Source organism: Entelurus aequoreus, linkage group LG08 (genome assembly GCF_033978785.1).
Source record: "Entelurus aequoreus isolate RoL-2023_Sb linkage group LG08, RoL_Eaeq_v1.1, whole genome shotgun sequence".
NCBI lineage: Eukaryota > Metazoa > Chordata > Actinopteri > Syngnathiformes > Syngnathidae > Entelurus > Entelurus aequoreus.
In genome coordinates, this window is record NC_084738.1 from 1,603,233 (window position 1) to 1,622,303 (window position 19,071).

At 33.6% G+C, this 19,071-nt stretch overlaps 1 protein-coding gene across 1 annotated transcript in view; it reads left to right on the plus strand.

Annotated features, from left to right (window-relative positions):
• fbxw5 (F-box and WD repeat domain containing 5) overlaps positions 1–18,828 on the plus strand; it is a 45,058-nt gene extending 26,230 nt beyond the window's left edge. Inside the window, exon 10 of the mRNA XM_062054787.1 lies at positions 18,124–18,828. Coding sequence (XP_061910771.1) covers positions 18,124–18,406 — 283 coding nt within the window. The 3' untranslated portion in view covers positions 18,407–18,828. The remainder of the gene's footprint in view (positions 1–18,123) is intronic.
• The last annotated feature ends 243 nt before the right edge of the window (positions 18,829–19,071 follow it).

A 19,071-nucleotide genomic window follows, 5' to 3' on the forward strand; every position in this document is an offset into this window, starting at 1 on the left:
ATCAAATGGTGTTTTTTAAGAACATTCTGCAAAAATGTTAGTCAAAGATCCTCTATATAATATGACTGAATCAAATGTTGTTTTTAACGACCTACTGCAAAAAACACTAAAAGATCCTCTATATAATACTACTGAATCAAATGGTGTTTTTTAAGAACATTCTGCAAAAACGCTAGTCAAAGATCCTCTATATAATATGACTGAATCAAATGGTGTTTTTAACGACCTACTGCAAAAAACACTAGTCAAAGATCCTCTATATAATATGACTGAATCAAATGGTGTTTTTCAAGAACATTCTGCAAAAATGTTAGTCAAAGATCCTCTTTATAATATGACTGAATCAAATGTTGTTTTTAACGACCTACTGCAAAAAACATTAGTCAAAGATCCTCTATATAATATGACTGAATCAAATGGTGTTTTTCAAGAACATTCTGCAAAAATGTTAGTCAAAGATCCTCTTTATAATATGACTGAATCAAATGTTGTTTTTAACGACCTACTGCAAAAAACACTAGTCAAAGATCCTCTATATAATATGACTGAATCAAATGGTGTTTTTTAAGAACATTCTGCAAAATGTTAGTCAAAGATCCTCTATATAATATGACTGAATCAAATGGTGTTTTTTAAGAACCTACTGCAAAAACGCTAGTCAAAGATCCTCTATATATTATGACTAAATCAAATGGTGTTTTTAACGACCTACTGCAAAAAACACTAGTCAAAGATCCTCTATATAATATGACTGAATCAAATGGTGTTTTTCAAGAACATTCTGCAAAAATGTTAGTCAAAGATCCTCTTTATAATATGACTGAATCAAATGTTGTTTTTAACGACCTACTGCAAAAAACACTAGTCAAAGATCCTCTATATAATATGACTGAATCAAATGTTGTTTTTAATGGCCTACTGCAAAAAACATTAGTCAAAGATCCTCTATATAATATGACTGAATCAAATGGTGTTTTTTAAGAACCTACTGCAAAAACGCTAGTCAAAGATCCTCTATATATTATGACTAAATCAAATGTTGTTTTTAACGACCTATTGCAAAAAACACTAGTCAAAGATCCTCTATATAATATGACTGAATCAAATGGTGTTTTTTAAGAACCTATTGCAAAAACGCTAGTCAAAGATCCTCTATATATTATGACTAAATCAAATGTTGTTTTTAACGACCTATTGCAAAAAACACTAGTCAAAGATCCTCTATATAATATGACTGAATCAAATGGTGTTTTTTAAGAACCTACTGCAAAAACGCTAGTCAAAGATCCTCTATATATTATGACTAAATCAAATGGTGTTTTTAACTACATACTGCAAAAAACACTAGTCAAAGATCCTCTATATAATATGACTGAATCAAATGGTGTTTTTTAAGAACCTACTGCAAAAATGCTAGTCAAAGATCCTCTATATATTATGACTAAATCAAATCGTGTTTTTAACGACCTACTGCAAAAAACACTAGTCAAAGATCCTCTATATAATATGACTGAATCAAATGGTGTTTTTTAAGAACATTCTGCAAAAATGTTAGTCAAAGATCCTCTATATAATATGACTGAATCAAATGTTGTTTTTAACGACCTACTGCAAAAAGCACTAGTCAAAGATCCTCTATATAATATGACTGAATCAAATGGTGTTTTTTAAGAACATTCTGCAAAAACGCTAGTCAAAAATCCTCTATATAATATGACTGAATCAAATGGTGTTTTTTAAGAACATTCTGCAAAATGTTAGTCAAAGATCCTCTAAATCAGGGGTCTCAAACACGCGGCCCGCGGGCCAATTGTGGCCCGGGAGACGTTATTTTGCGGCCCCCACCTTAATATGAAAGTTTAATGTTAGTGCGGCCCGCGAGTTTTAAATGAATGGCGCTTGACAGCGTTGTGTGCGGAGCTGAAGAAATCTACCAATCACGTTGTGGTATGAGGCTCTCGACAATATCGAGGGCGTGCCGTGATGGCACTGTCATCAGTGTCCTCTAGAATCTGTCACCGCATCATCTTTTTCTCCATACTATCAATCAATCAATCAATGTTTATTTATATAGCCCTAAATCACTAGTGTCTCAAAGGGCACTAACAGCGTGCCAGCCCAGACACATGTTGTATGAGGCTTCTGCAGACACACACAGGTCATTGCAAGACATACTTGAGGAACAGCCATACATTTCACACTGAGGGTGGTCATATTTTATTTTATTTATATTTTAACACTGTTACAAATATGCGCCACACTGTGAACCCACACCAAACAAGAATGACAAACACATTTCGGGAGAACATCCGCACCTAAACACAACATAAACACAACAGAACAAATACCCAGAATCCTTTGCAGCCCTAACTCTTCCGGGCTACAAAAACACCCCCGCTACCCCTAACCCCGCCCAACTCAACCCCCCCCATCTCCCGAATTCGGAGGTCTCAAGGTTGGCAAGTATGCATTGATGTCACTTGCGTAATGCAAGCAGAGAAACATTTTGCCGCTTTTCTATGACACACGCTCTTCCTTCCTCCCTCCCTGCCTCCCCCCCTCGCCCGCCTGCTCGCTCCCGCCCCCGTTGTAAACAGTCCGGGCAGGGAAGACGAGCACTCCGCCGAAGGAGCGAGCGACAATACAAAAGTGTGGTGCACTGGACCCCAGCGCTGATACAGACGTGGTGATGTTAACCCGTTCGGGGCTAATTGTGCTACCGTAACTGTAAACTCCACCCCCCACCCTCCTCCCGTTGGCTCCAGACAGAGACGATTTTTGATGCAATATTTCTTTCACAGGGGCACCCCGACGTGTCTTATTTCATTTCATTTCATTTTTATTTATCTCCTTCATTGATGTGCATCTTTGATCGATAGACAATTATACCTCAATTTTTAAATTATACATTTACACACCAATGCCTGAGAAGGAGCAGGATGAAGAAAAATCTTATATTTTTCTGCCCCCTTCAACATAGTACGTAGTCTTACTTAATGATATCATATAAACAAACAATTACATCCAAATATAACGAAAACAAACAAAAAAACACAAGAAGTGCAAAACTTCATGATGTACAAAAAGAACAAAAAAAACAAAATAAGTAGTATACACCTCACAGGATGATACAAAACAAATACAAAACTAGGCAAAAAATAAGTAAAATAATAAATATAAAGCAAAATGTAAACAGTTATGGCTGTCCATATGATCTCATTGTTCTGTCCTTATATATTTTTTCAATTGGAATATATTTTTACAATCTTTTATCTCTTGTAAAGAGAATTCCATAGTTTAACCCCCACCACTGATATACACATTTGTTTTAAAGTTGTCCTTGAATACTGATGTTTGAAATGACCTTTTCTTCTATGCTCTTCATTCTCAGAAGTGATGACAAACATTTTTTGTAAATTTGCTGGTAATGTTTTACTTTTAGCCTTAAACATGACACATAATGTCTGTAACTTTACTAGCTCCTGTAGTTTCAATAAACCCGAATTAATAAATAATATGTTAGTGTGTTTTAAGTAATCTACTTTATGAATAATCCTTATAGCTCTTTTCTGTAGTTGATACAGAGAAAGTTGCGTTGCACAAGGAATACAATTTGAAACGTCATTATACAACTAGACATGCTGAGGAGTATGCAAAATACTAGGGGAGTGAACCGGGTTGCAAATTTTAAAACCAGTCTACTGAGGCAACAAGATTTCGTCAAGAATTGAAATGACCTTTTCTTCTATGCTCTTCATTCTCAGAAGTGATGACAAACATTTTTTGTAAATTTGCTGGTAATGTTTTACTTTTAGCCTTAAACATGACACATAATGTCTGTAACTTTACTAGCTCCTGTAGTTTCAATAAACCAGAATTAATAAATAATATGTTAGTGTGTTTTAAGTAATCTACTTTATGAATAATCCTTATAGCTCTTTTCTGTAGTTGATACAGAGAAAGTTGCGTTGCACAAGGAATACAATTTGAAACGTCATTATACAACTAGACATGCTGAGGAGTATGCAAAATACTAGGGGAGTGAACCGGGTTGCAAATTTTAAAACCAGTCTACTGAGGCAACAAGATTTCGTCAAGAAAGCAAGCGAAAAGAGCGATGCAGCAGTCAAAGCTAGCTACATGGTGAGTGAGATGGTTGCTAGGGCGGGAAAGCCATTCAAAGGAGGTGAATTCATTAAAAAGTGCATGTTAGATTTTTTTTAAGAAATCTTTTCTTGCGGCCCAGCCTCACCCAGTTTCTGCATCCAGTGGCCCCCAGGTAAATTGAGTTTGAGACCCCTGTTCTAAATAATATGACTGAATCAAATGGTGTTTTTTTAAGAACCTACTGCAAAAACGCTAGTCAAAGATCCTCTATATATTATGACTAAATCAAATGTTGTTTTTAACGACCTACTGCAAAAAACACTAGTCAAAGATCCTCTATATAATATGACTGAATCAAATGGTGTTTTTCAAGAACATTCTGCAAAAATGTTAGTCAAAGATCCTCTTTATAATATGACTGAATCAAATGTTGTTTTTAACGACCTACTGCAAAAAACACTAGTCAAAGATCCTCTATATAATATGACTGAATCAAATGGTGTTTTTTAAGAACATTCTCCAAAAACGCTAGTCAAAGATCCTCTATATAATATGACTGAATCAAATGTTGTTTTTAACGACCTACTGCAAAAAACACTAGTCAAAGATCCTCTATATAATATGACTGAATCAAATGGTGTTTTTTAAGAACCTACTGCAAAAACGCTAGTCAAAGATCCTCTACATATTATGACTAAATCAAATGGTGTTTTTAACGACCTACTGCAAAAAACACTAGTCAAAGATCCTCTATATAATATGACTGAATCAAATGGTGTTTTTCAAGAACATTTTGCAAAAATGTTAGTCAAAGATCCTCTTTATAATATGACTGAATCAAATGTTGTTTTTAACGACCTACTGCAAAAAACACTAGTCAAAGATCCTCTATATAATATGACTGAATCAAATGGTGTTTTTTAAGAACATTCTCCAAAAACGCTAGTCAAAGATCCTCTATATAATATGACTGAATCAAATGGTGTTTTTTAAGAACATTTTGCAAAAACGCTAGTCAAAGATCCTCTATATAATATGACTGAATCAAATGGTGTTTTTTAAGTACATTCTGCAAAATGTTAGTCAAAGATCCTCTATATAATATGACTGAATCAAATGGTGTTTTTTAAGAACCTACTGCAAAAACGCTAGTCAAAGATCCTCTATATATTATGACTAAATCAAATGTTGTTTTTAACGACCTACTGCAAAAAACACTAGTCAAAGATCCTCTATATAATATGACTGAATCAAATGGTGTTTTTCAAGAACATTCTGCAAAAATGTTAGTTAAAGATCCTCTTTATAATATGACTGAATCAAATGGTGTTTTTAACGACCTACTGCAAAAAACACTAGTCAAAGATCCTCTATATAATATGACTGAATCAAATGTTGATTTTAACGACCTACTGCAAAAAACACTAGTCAAAGATCCTCTATATAATATGACTGAATCAAATGGTGTTTTTCAAGAACATTCTGCAAAAACGCTAGTCAAAGATCCTCTATATAATATGACTGAATCAAATGGTGTTTTTTAAGAACATTCTGCAAAATGTTAGTCAAAGATCCTCTATATAATATGACTGAATCAAATGGTGTTTTTTAAGAACCTACCGCAAAATCGCTAGTCAAAGATCCTCTATATATTCTGACTAAATCAAATGGTGTTTTTAACGACCTACTGCAAAAAACACTAGTCAAAGATCCTCTATATAATATGACTGAATCAAATGGTGTTTTTCAAGAACATTCTGCAAAAATGTTAGTCAAAGATCCTCTTTATAATATGACTGAATCAAATGTTGTTTTTAACGACCTACTGCAAAAAACACTAGTCAAAGATCCTCTATATAATATGACTGACTCAAATGGTGTTTTTTAAGAACATTCTCCAAAAACGCTAGTCAAACATCCTCTATATAATATGACTGAATCAAATGTTGTTTTTAACGACCTACTGCAAAAAACACTAGTCAAAGATCCTCTATATAATTTGACTGAATCAAATGGTGTTTTTTAAGAACCTACTGCAAAAACGCTAGTCAAAGATCCTCTATATATTATGACTAAATCAAATGTTGTTTTTAACGACCTACCGCAAAAAACACTAGTCAAAGATCCTCTATATAATATGACTGAATCAAATAGTGTTTTTTAAGAACCTACTACAAAAACGATAGTCAAAGATCCTCTATATATTATGACTAAATCAAATGGTGTTTTTAACGACCTACTGCAAAAAACACTAGTCAAAGATCCTCTATATAATATGACTGAATCGAATGTTGTTTTTAACGACCTACTGCAAAAAACACTAGTCAAAGATCCTCTATATAATATGACTGAATCAAATGGTGTTTTTTAAGACCATTCTGCAAAAACGCTAGTCAAAGATCCTCTATATAATATGACTGAATCAAATGGTGTTTTTTAAGAACATTCTGCAAAATGTTAGTCAAAGATCCTCTATATAATATGACTGAATCAAATGGTGTTTTTTAAGAACATACTGCAAAAACGCTAGTCAAAGATCCTCTATAAATTATGACTAAATCAAATGGTGTTTTTAACGACCTACTGCAAAAAACACTAGTCAAAGATCCTCTATATAATATGACTGAATCAAATGGTGTTTTTCAAGAACATTCTGCAAAAATGTTAGTCAAAGATCCTCTTTATAATATGACTGAATCAAATGTTGTTTTTAACGACCTACTGCAAAAAACACTAGTCAAAGATCCTCTATATAATATGACTGAATCAAATGGTGTTTTTTAAGAACATTCTCCAAAAACACTAGTCAAAGATCCTCTATATAATATGACTGAATCAAATGGGTGGTTTTTTAAGAACATTCTGCAAAAAACGCTAGTCAAAGATCCTCTATATAATATGGACTGAATCAAATGGTGTTTTATAAGACATCAGAAATGTAAAAGATTCTTAAAATATGACTGAAAAAAGGTTAGACCTACTGCTAAACGTTAGTCAAAAGATCCTCTATATAATATGAGAAAAACAAATGTATTTAACAAAACTGCAAAAAAACACTAGTCAAAGATACCTATATCCACATATGACTCGAATCAAATGAGATTCAAGACACCATTCTGCAAAAATGTTACGTCAAAGATCCTCTATATAATATGACTGAATCAAATGTTGTTTTTAACGACCTTCTGCAAAAAAAAAACGCTAAGTCAAAGATCAACACTAGTCAAAGATCCTCTATATAATATGACTGAATCAATTGGTGTTTTTCAAAAACATTCTGCAAAAATGTTAGTCAAAGATCCTCGTTATAATATGACTGAATCAAATGTTGTTTTTAACGACCTACTGCAAAAAACACTAGTCAAAGATCCTCTATACAATATGACTGAATCAAATGGTGTTTTTTAAGAACCTACTGCAAAAACGCTAGTCAAAGATCCTCTATATATTATGACTAAATCAAATGTTGTTTTTAACGACCTACTGCAAAAAACACTAGTCAAAGATCCTCTATATAATATGACTGAATCAAATGGTGTTTTTCAAGAACATTCTGCAAAAATGTTAGTCAAAGATCCTCTTTATAATATGATTGGATCAAATGTTGTTTTTAACGACCTACTGCAAAAAACACTAGTCAAAGATCCTCTATATAGAATGACTGAATCAAATGGTGTTTTTTAAGAACATTCTCCAAAAACGCTAGTCAAAGATCCTCTATATAATATGACTGAATCAAATGGTGTTTTTTAAGAACATTCTGCAAAATGTTAGTCAAAGATCCTCTATATAATATGACTAAATCAAATGGTGTTTTTTAAGAACCTACTGCAAAAACGCTAGTCAAAGATCCTCTATATATTATGACTAAATCAAATGGTGTTTTTAACGACCTACTGCAAAAATGTTAGTCAAAGATCCTCTTTATAATATGACTGGATCAAATGTTGTTTTTAACGACCTACTGCAAAAAACACTAGTCAAAGATCCTCTATATAGAATGACTGAATCAAATGGTGTTTTTTTAAGAACATTCTCCAAAAACGCTAGTCAAAGATCCTCTACATAATATGACTGAATCAAATGGTGTTTTTTAAGAACATTCTGCAAAATGTTAGTCAAAGATCCTCTATATAATATGACTAAATCAAATGGTGTTTTTTAAGAACCTACTGCAAAAACGCTAGTCAAAGATCCTCTATATATTATGACTAAATCAAATGGTGTTTTTAACGACCTACTGCAAAAAACACTAGTCAACCACTATATCAGTGGTCCCCAACCACCGGGCCGCGGCCCGGTACCGGTCCGTGGACCGATTGGTACCGGGCCGCGGCCGCACAACAAATTAAAACTTTTTTTTAAAAAAAAATCATCAATCAAATCAACATAAAAAACACAATATATACATTATATATCAATATAAATCAATACAGTCTGCAGGGATACATACATGATTGGGGACCACTGATATAGAGGATCTTTGACTATACATGATTGTATTTCTTTATGACAAAAAAAAATATATATATATATTTTTACCACGCCCCCACCCCCCCAAAGATCCTCTATATCCATCCATCCATCCATTTTCTACCGCTTATTCCCTTCGGGGTCGCGAGGGGCGCTGGAGCCTATCTCAGCTACAATCCTCTATATATTATGACTAAATCAAATGGTGTTTTTAACGAACTACTGCAAAAAACACTAGTCAAAGATCCTCTATATAATATGACTGAATCAAATGGTGTTTTTCAAGAACATTCTGCAAAAATGTTAGTCAAAGATCCTCTTTATAATATGACTGAATCAAATGTTGTTTTTAACGACCTACTGCAAAAAACACTAGTCAAAGATCCTGTATATAATATGACTGAATCAAATGGTGTTTTTTAAGAACATTCTGCAAAATGTTATTCAAAGATCCTCTATATAATATGACTGAATCAGATGGTGTTTTTTAAGAACCTACTGCAAAAACGCTAGTTAAAGATCCTCTATATATTATGACTAAATCAAATGGTGTTTTTAACGACCTACTGCAAAAAACACTAGTCAAAGATCCTCTATATCAGTGGTCCCCAACCACCGGGCCGCGGCCCGGTACCGGTCCGTGGACCGATTGGTACCGGGCCGCGGCCGCACAACAAATTAAAACTTTTTTTAAAAAAAAAATCATCAATTAAATCAACATAAAAAACACAATATATACATTATATATCAATATAAATCAATACAGTCTGCAGGGATACGGCCCGTAAGCACACATGATTGTATTTCTTTATGACAAAAAAAATATATATATATATTTTTACCACGCCCCCCCCCCCCCCCCAAAGATCCTCTATATCCATCCATCCATCCATTTTCTACCGCTTATTCCCTTCGGGGTCGCGGGGGGCGCTGGAGCCTATCTCAGCTACAATCCTCTATATATTATGACTAAATCAAATGGTGTTTTTAACGACCTACTGCAAAAAACACTAGTCAAAGATCCTCTATATAATATGACTGAATCAAATGGTGTTTTTCAAGAACATTCTGCAAAAATGTTAGTCAAAGATCCTCTTTATAATATGACTGAATCAAATGGTGTTTTTTAAGAACATTCTCCAAAAACGCTAGTCAAAGATCCTCTATATAATATGACTGAATCAAATGGTGTTTTTTAAGAACATTCTGCAAAAACGCTAGTCAAAGATCCTCTATATAATATGACTGAATCAAATGGTGTTTTATAAGAACATTCTGCAAAATGTTAGTCAAAGATCCTCTATATAATATGACTGAATCAAATGGTGTTTTTTAAGAACCTACTGCAAAAACGCTAGTCAAAGATCCTCTATATATTATGACTAAATCAAATGGTCTTTTTAACGACCTACTGCAAAAAACACTAGTCAAAGATCCTCTATATAATATGACTGAATCAAATGGTGTTTTTCAAGAACAGTCTGCAAAAATGTTAGTCAAAGATCCTCTTTATAATATGACTGAATCAAATGTTGTTTTTAACGACCTTCTGCAAAAAACACTAGTCAAAGATCCTCTATATAATATGACTCAATCAAATGGTGTTTTTCAAGAACATTCTGCAAAAATGTTAGTCAAAGATCCTCGTTATAATATGACTGAATCAAATGTTGTTTTTAACGACCTACTGCAAAAAACACTAGTCAATATATTTTTACCACGCCCCCCCAAAGATCCTCTTTATCCATCCATCCATCCATTTTCTACCGCTTATTCCCTTCGGGGTCGCGGGGGGCGCTGGAGCCTATCTCAGCTACAATCCTCTATATATTATGACTAAATCAAATGGTGTTTTTAACGACCTACTGCAAAAAACACTAGTCAAAGATCCTCTATATAATATGACTGAATCAAATGTTGTTTTTAATGGCCTACTGCAAAAAACATTAGTCAAAGATCCTCTATATAATATGACTGAATCAAATGGTGTTTTTTAAGAACCTACTGCAAAAACGCTAGTCAAAGATCCTCTATATATTATGACTAAATCAAATGTTGTTTTTAACGACCTATTGCAAAAAACACTAGTCAAAGATCCTCTATATAATATGACTGAATCAAATGGTGTTTTTTAAGAACCTATTGCAAAAACGCTAGTCAAAGATCCTCTATATATTATGACTAAATCAAATGTTGTTTTTAACGACCTATTGCAAAAAACACTAGTCAAAGATCCTCTATATAATATGACTGAATCAAATGGTGTTTTTTAAGAACCTACTGCAAAAACGCTAGTCAAAGATCCTCTATATATTATGACTAAATCAAATGGTGTTTTTAACTACATACTGCAAAAAACACTAGTCAAAGATCCTCTATATAATATGACTGAATCAAATGGTGTTTTTTAAGAACCTACTGCAAAAATGCTAGTCAAAGATCCTCTATATATTATGACTAAATCAAATCGTGTTTTTAACGACCTACTGCAAAAAACACTAGTCAAAGATCCTCTATATAATATGACTGAATCAAATGGTGTTTTTTAAGAACATTCTGCAAAAATGTTAGTCAAAGATCCTCTATATAATATGACTGAATCAAATGTTGTTTTTAACGACCTACTGCAAAAAACACTAGTCAAAGATCCTCTATATAATATGACTGAATCAAATGGTGTTTTTTAAGAACATTCTGCAAAAACGCTAGTCAAAAATCCTCTATATAATATGACTGAATCAAATGGTGTTTTTTAAGAACATTCTGCAAAATGTTAGTCAAAGATCCTCTAAATAATATGACTGAATCAAATGGTGTTTTTTTAAGAACCTACTGCAAAAACGCTAGTCAAAGATCCTCTATATATTATGACTAAATCAAATGTTGTTTTTAACGACCTACTGCAAAAAACACTAGTCAAAGATCCTCTATATAATTTAACGACCTACTGCAAAAAACACTAGTCAAAGATCCTCTATATAATATGACTGAATCAAATGGTGTTTTTTCAAGAACATTCTGCAAAAATGTTAGTCAAAGATCCTCTTTATAATATGACTGAATCAAATGTTGTTTTTAACGACCTACTGCAAAAAACACTAGTCAAAGATCCTCTATATAATATGACTGAATCAAATGGTGTTTTTTAAGAACATTCTCCAAAAACGCTAGTCAAAGATCCTCTATATAATATGACTGAATCAAATGTTGTTTTTAACGACCTACTGCAAAAAACACTAGTCAAAGATCCTCTATATAATATGACTGAATCAAATGGTGTTTTTTAAGAACCTACTGCAAAAACGCTAGTCAAAGATCCTCTACATATTATGACTAAATCAAATGGTGTTTTTAACGACCTACTGCAAAAAACACTAGTCAAAGATCCTCTATATAATATGACTGAATCAAATGGTGTTTTTCAAGAACATTTTGCAAAAATGTTAGTCAAAGATCCTCTTTATAATATGACTGAATCAAATGTTGTTTTTAACGACCTACTGCAAAAAACACTAGTCAAAGATCCTCTATATAATATGACTGAATCAAATGGTGTTTTTTAAGAACATTTTGCAAAAACGCTAGTCAAAGATCCTCTATATAATATGACTGAATCAAATGGTGTTTTTTAAGTACATTCTGCAAAATGTTAGTCAAAGATCCTCTATATAATATTGACTGAATCAAATGGTGTTTTTTAAGAACCTACTGCAAAAACGCTAGTCAAAGATCCTCTATATATTATGACTAAATCAAATGTTGTTTTAAACGACCTACTGCAAAAAACACTAGTCAAAGATCCTCTATATAATATGACTGAATCAAATGGTGTTTTTCAAGAACATTCTGCAAAAATGTTAGTCAAAGATCCTCTTTATAATATGACTGAATCAAATGGTGTTTTTAACGACCTACTGCAAAAAACACTAGTCAAAGATCCTCTATATAATATGACTGAATCAAATGTTGATTTTAACGACCTACTGCAAAAAACACTAGTCAAAGATCCTCTATATAATATGACTGAATCAAATGGTGTTTTTCAAGAAACATTCTGCAAAAACGCTAGTCAAAGATCCTCTATATAATATGACTGAATCAAATGGTGTTTTTTAAGAACATTCTGCAAAATGTTAGTCAAAGATCCTCTATATAATATGACTGAATCAAATGGTGTTTTTTAAGAACCTACCGCAAAATCGCTAGTCAAAGATCCTCTATATATTCTGACTAAATCAAATGGTGTTTTTAACGACCTACTGCAAAAAACACTAGTCAAAGATCCTCTATATAATATGACTGAATCAAATGGTGTTTTTCAAGAACATTCTGCAAAAATGTTAGTCAAAGATCCTCTTTATAATATGACTGAATCAAATGTTGTTTTTAACGACCTACTGCAAAAAACACTAGTCAAAGATCCTCTATATAATATGACTGACTCAAATGGTGTTTTTTAAGAACATTCTCCAAAAACGCTAGTCAAACATCCTCTATATAATATGACTGAATCAAATGTTGTTTTTAACGACCTACTGCAAAAAACACTAGTCAAAGATCCTCTATATAATTTGACTGAATCAAATGGTGTTTTTTAAGAACCTACTGCAAAAACGCTAGTCAAAGATCCTCTATATATTATGACTAAATCAAATGTTGTTTTTAACGACCTACCGCAAAAAACACTAGTCAAAGATCCTCTATATAATATGACTGAATCAAATAGTGTTTTTTAAGAACCTACTACAAAAACGATAGTCAAAGATCCTCTATATATTATGACTAAATCAAATGGTGTTTTTAACGACCTACTGCAAAAAACACTAGTCAAAGATCCTCTATATAATATGACTGAATCGAATGTTGTTTTTAACGACCTACTGCAAAAAACACTAGTCAAAGATCCTCTATATAATATGACTGAATCAAATGGTGTTTTTTAAGACCATTCTGCAAAAACGCTAGTCAAAGATCCTCTATATAATATGACTGAATCAAATGGTGTTTTTTAAGAACATTCTGCAAAATGTTAGTCAAAGATCCTCTATATAATATGACTGAATCAAATGGTGTTTTTTAAGAACCTACTGCAAAAACGCTAGTCAAAGATCCTCTATAAATTATGACTAAATCAAATGGTGTTTTTAACGACCTACTGCAAAAAACACTAGTCAAAGATCCTCTATATAATATGACTGAATCAAATGGTGTTTTTCAAGAACATTCTGCAAAAATGTTAGTCAAAGATCCTCTTTATAATATGACTGAATCAAATGTTGTTTTTAACGACCTACTGCAAAAAACACTAGTCAAAGATCCTCTATATAATATGACTGAATCAAATGGTGTTTTTTAAGAACATTCTCCAAAAACACTAGTCAAAGATCCTCTATATAATATGACTGAATCAAATGGTGTTTTTTAAGAACATTCTGCAAAAACGCTAGTCAAAGATCCTCTATATAATATGACTGAATCAAATGGTGTTTTATAAGAACATTCTGCAAAATGTTAGTCAAAGATCCTCTATATAATATGACTGAATCAAATGGTGTTTTTTAAGAACCTACTGCAAAAACGCTAGTCAAAGATCCTCTATATATTATGACTAAATCAAATGGTCTTTTTAACGACCTACTGCAAAAAACACTAGTCAAAGATCCTCTATATAATATGACTGAATCAAATGGTGTTTTTCAAGAACATTCTGCAAAAATGTTAGTCAAAGATCCTCTTTATAATATGACTGAATCAAATGTTGTTTTTAACGACCTTCTGCAAAAAACACTAGTCAAAGATCCTCTATATAATATGACTGAATCAAATGGTGTTTTTCAAAAACATTCTGCAAAAATGTTAGTCAAAGATCCTCGTTATAATATGACTGAATCAAATGTTGTTTTTAACGACCTACTGCAAAAAACACTAGTCAAAGATCCACTATACAATATGACTGAATCAAATGGTGTTTTTTAAGAACCTACTGCAAAAACGCTAGTCAAAGATCCTCTATATATTATGACTAAATCAAATGTTGTTTTTAACGACCTACTGCAAAAAACACTAGTCAAAGATCCTCTATATAATATGACTGAATCAAATGGTGTTTTTCAAGAACATTCTGCAAAAATGTTAGTCAAAGATCCTCTTTATAATATGATTGGATCAAATGTTGTTTTTAACGACCTACTGCAAAAAACACTAGTCAAAGATCCTCTATATAGAATGACTGAATCAAATGGTGTTTTTTAAGAACATTCTCCAAAAACGCTAGTCAAAGATCCTCTATATAATATGACTGAATCAAATGGTGTTTTTTAAGAACATTCTGCAAAATGTTAGTCAAAGATCCTCTATATAATATGACTAAATCAAATGGTGTTTTTTAAGAACCTACTGCAAAAACGCTAGTCAAAGATCCTCTATATATTATGACTAAATCAAATGGTGTTTTTAACGACCTACTGCAAAAAACACTAGTCAAAGATCCTCTATATAATATGACTGAATCAAATGGTGTTTTTCAAGAACATTCTGCAAAAATGTTAGTCAAAGATCCTCTTTATAATATGACTGGATCAAATGTTGTTTTTAACGACCTACTGCAAAAAACACTAGTCAAAGATCCTCTATATAGAATGACTGAATCAAATGGTGTTTTTTTAAGAACATTCTCCAAAAACGCTAGTCAAAGATCCTCTACATAATATGACTGAATCAAATGGTGTTTTTTAAGAACATTCTGCAAAATGTTAGTCAAAGATCCTCTATATAATATGACTAAATCAAATGGTGTTTTTAACGACCTACTGCAAAAAACACTAGTCAACCACTATATCAGTGGTCCCCAACCACCGGGCTGCGGCCCGGTACCGGTCCGTGGACCGATTGGTACCGGGCCGCGGCCGCACAACAAATTAAAACTTTTTTTAAAAAAAAAATCATCAATCAAATCAACATAAAAAACACAATATATACATTATATATCAATATAAATCAATACAGTCTGCAGGGATACATACATGATTGGGGACCACTGATATAGAGGATCTTTGACTATACATGATTGTATTTCTTTATGACAAAAAAATATATATATATATATTTTTACCACGCCCCCACCCCCCCAAAGATCCTCTATATCCATCCATCCATCCATTTTCTACCGCTTATTCCCTTCGGGGTCGCGGGGGGCGCTGGAGCCTATCTCAGCTACAATCCTCTATATATTATGACTAAATCAAATGGTGTTTTTAACGAACTACTGCAAAAAACACTAGTCAAAGATCCTCTATATAATATGACTGAATCAAATGGTGTTTTTCAAGAACATTCTGCAAAAATGTTAGTCAAAGATCCTCTTTATAATATGACTGAATCAAATGTTGTTTTTAACGACCTACTGCAAAAAACACTAGTCAATATATTTTTACCACGCCCCCCCCCCCCCCCCCCCCCCCCCCCCCCAAAGATCCTCTTTATCCATCCATCCATCCATTTTCTACCGCTTATTCCCTTCGGGGTCGCGGGGGGCGCAAGAGCCTATCTCAGCTACAATCCTCTATATATTATGACTAAATCAAATGGTGTTTTTAACGACCTACTGCAAAAAACACTAGTCAAAGATCCTCTATGTAATATGACTGAATCAAATGGTGTTTTTTAAGAACATTCTCCAAAAACGCTAGTCAAAGATCCTCTATATAATATGACTGAATCAAATGGTGTTTTTTAAGAACATTCTGCAAAAACGCTAGTCAAAGATCCTCTATATATGACTGAATCAAATGGTGTTTTTTAAGAACATTCTGCAAAATGTTAGTCAAAGATCCTCTATATAATATGACTGAATCAAATGGTGCTTTTTAAGAACCTACTGCAAAAACGCTAGTCAAAGATCCTCTATATATTATGACTAAATCAAATGGTGTTTTTAACGACCTAGTGCAAAAAACACTAGTCAAAGATCCTCTATATAATATGACTGAATCAAATGGTGTTTTTCAAGAACATTCTGCAAAAATGTTAGTCAAAGATCCTCTTTATAATATGACTGAATCAAATGTTTTTAACGACCTACTGCAAAAAACACTTGTCAAAGATCCTCTATATAATATGACTGAATCAAATGGTGTTTTTTAAGAACCTACTGCAAAAACGCTAGTCAAAGATCCTCTATATATTATGACTAAATCAAATGGTGTTTTTAACGACCTACTGCAAAAAACACTAGTCAAAGATCTTCTATATAATATGACTGAATCAAATGGTGTTTTTCAAGAACATTCTGCAAAAATGTTAGTCAAAGATCCTCTTTATAATATGACTGAATCAAATGTTTTTAACGACCTACTGCAAAAAACACTTGTCAAAGATCCTCTATATAATATGACTGAATCAAATGGTGTTTTTTAAGAACCTACTGCAAAAACGCTAGTCAAAGATCCTCTATATATTATGACTAAATCAAATGGTGTTTTTAATGACCTACTGCAAAAAACACTAGTCAAAGATCCTCTATATAATATGACTGAATCAAATGGTGTTTTTCAAGAACATTCTGCAAAAATGTTAGTCAAATATCCTCTTTATAATATGACTGAATCAAATGTTTTTAACGACCTACTGCAAAAAACACTTGTCAAAGATCCTCTATATAATATGACTGAATCAAATGGTGTTTTTTAAGAACCTACTGCAAAAACGCTAGTCAAAGATCCTCTATATATTATGACTAAATCAATTGGTGTTTTTAACGACCTACTGCAAAAAACACTAGTCAAAGATCCTCTATATCAGTGGTCCCCAACCACCGGGCCGCGGCCCGGTGCCGGTCCGTGGACCGATTGGTATCGGGCCGCGGCCGCACAACAAATTAAAAATTTTTTTTTTTTTAAATCATCAATCAAATCAACATAAAAAACACAATATATACATTATATATCAATATAAATCAATACAGTCTGCAGGGATACAGCCCGTAAGCACACATGATTGTATTTCTTTACGACAAAATTTTTTTTTTTTTTTTTTACCAGGCCCCCCCTCCCCCAAAGATCCTCTATATATTATGACTAAATCAAATGGTGTTTTTAACGACGTACTGCAAAAAACACTAGTCAAAGATCCTCTATATAATATGACTGAATCAAATGGTGTTTTTTAAGAACATTCTGCAAAAATGTTAGTCAAAGATCATCTATATAATATGACTGAATCAAATGGTGTTTTTTAAGAACATTCTGCAAAAATGTTAGTCAAAGATCCTCTATATAATATGACTGAATCAAATGGTGTTTTTAACGACCTACTGCAAGAAACACTAGTCAAAGATCCTCTATATAATATGACTGAATCAAATGGTGTTTAAGAACATTCTGCAAAAACACTAGTCAAAGATCCTCTATATGGCAGGAGCACTCCTCGCTGGAATTTGCTGGCTGGCCTGTGTGTGTCACGCCCCCCCCTCCCACCCTCCCCCCAATGTTTGAGACACCCCCCCCTGTCCCTAACCTCCACCCTCCAATCTCCACCCCGCTCCAGCGGCGCGGAGGACAAGCACGGCTACATCTGGGACCGCCACTACAACATCTGCCTGGCGCGGCTGGCGCACGACGACGTGGTCAACTCGGTGGCGTTCAGCCCCGCCGACCAGGAGCTGCTGCTGTCGGCCAGCGACGACGCCACCATCAAGGTGTGGCGCTCGCCCCGCATGGCGCGCCTGTCGCACGGCGCCACGCGGCCGCCCAGGCCCCGCAGCCTCCTGGCGTCGTGGCTCAGCCGCAGCAGGAACGCTTCGGGCGACGGCCTCAACGGGAAGCCATGAGTGCTGCCAAAGGACATGAATACACTCCATGCAAGTGTACTACTGTAATACTACTACTACTACTACTGATACTGCATTGTTTCAGTCTTTCATTTGGCCACTAGAGGCCGCCATTGTGCAAGCAACGCACAGCACAGGCTGTTGACAGCTGGGATATAAACTTCATTTTAAATAATATTTTAGCTCGTTTTGACTTCTTTTTTTTTGTACATCACATCACATTTTTTCCCCTGAAGAAAAGACTTATAAATGTGTTTATTTAACATAGTTGCTCATGTTTAACACAAAAAAAAGCTATTTTGACTCTTCCAGCTATGTCTCATTCACTTCTCACCCCCTTTAATGTCTTCTTTGTTTTACCCAAATAACATATCCAAAATAAATATTGTATGCATTGAACAGCTCCACAGATGTCCTTCACATATCTTTTTTTTTTAGTGTAATTTAACTTCCATTCAAATGGCTTTTTCAATCAGAATAGATTTTTCTTTGTGTTTACAATAGAAGTAATGCTGCAATCGTGACTTCATCTTGATTGCATTAGTTTAAAAACCAGTTGACCCTGTTTTATAAACAGGAAGTGAATGTCTTGTTTTAACTGAAACTGTTTCCTCATTGCCATCATTTTTTTCTGCTTTTTGGTTTCTTGGAAGTTGGAATTGCAA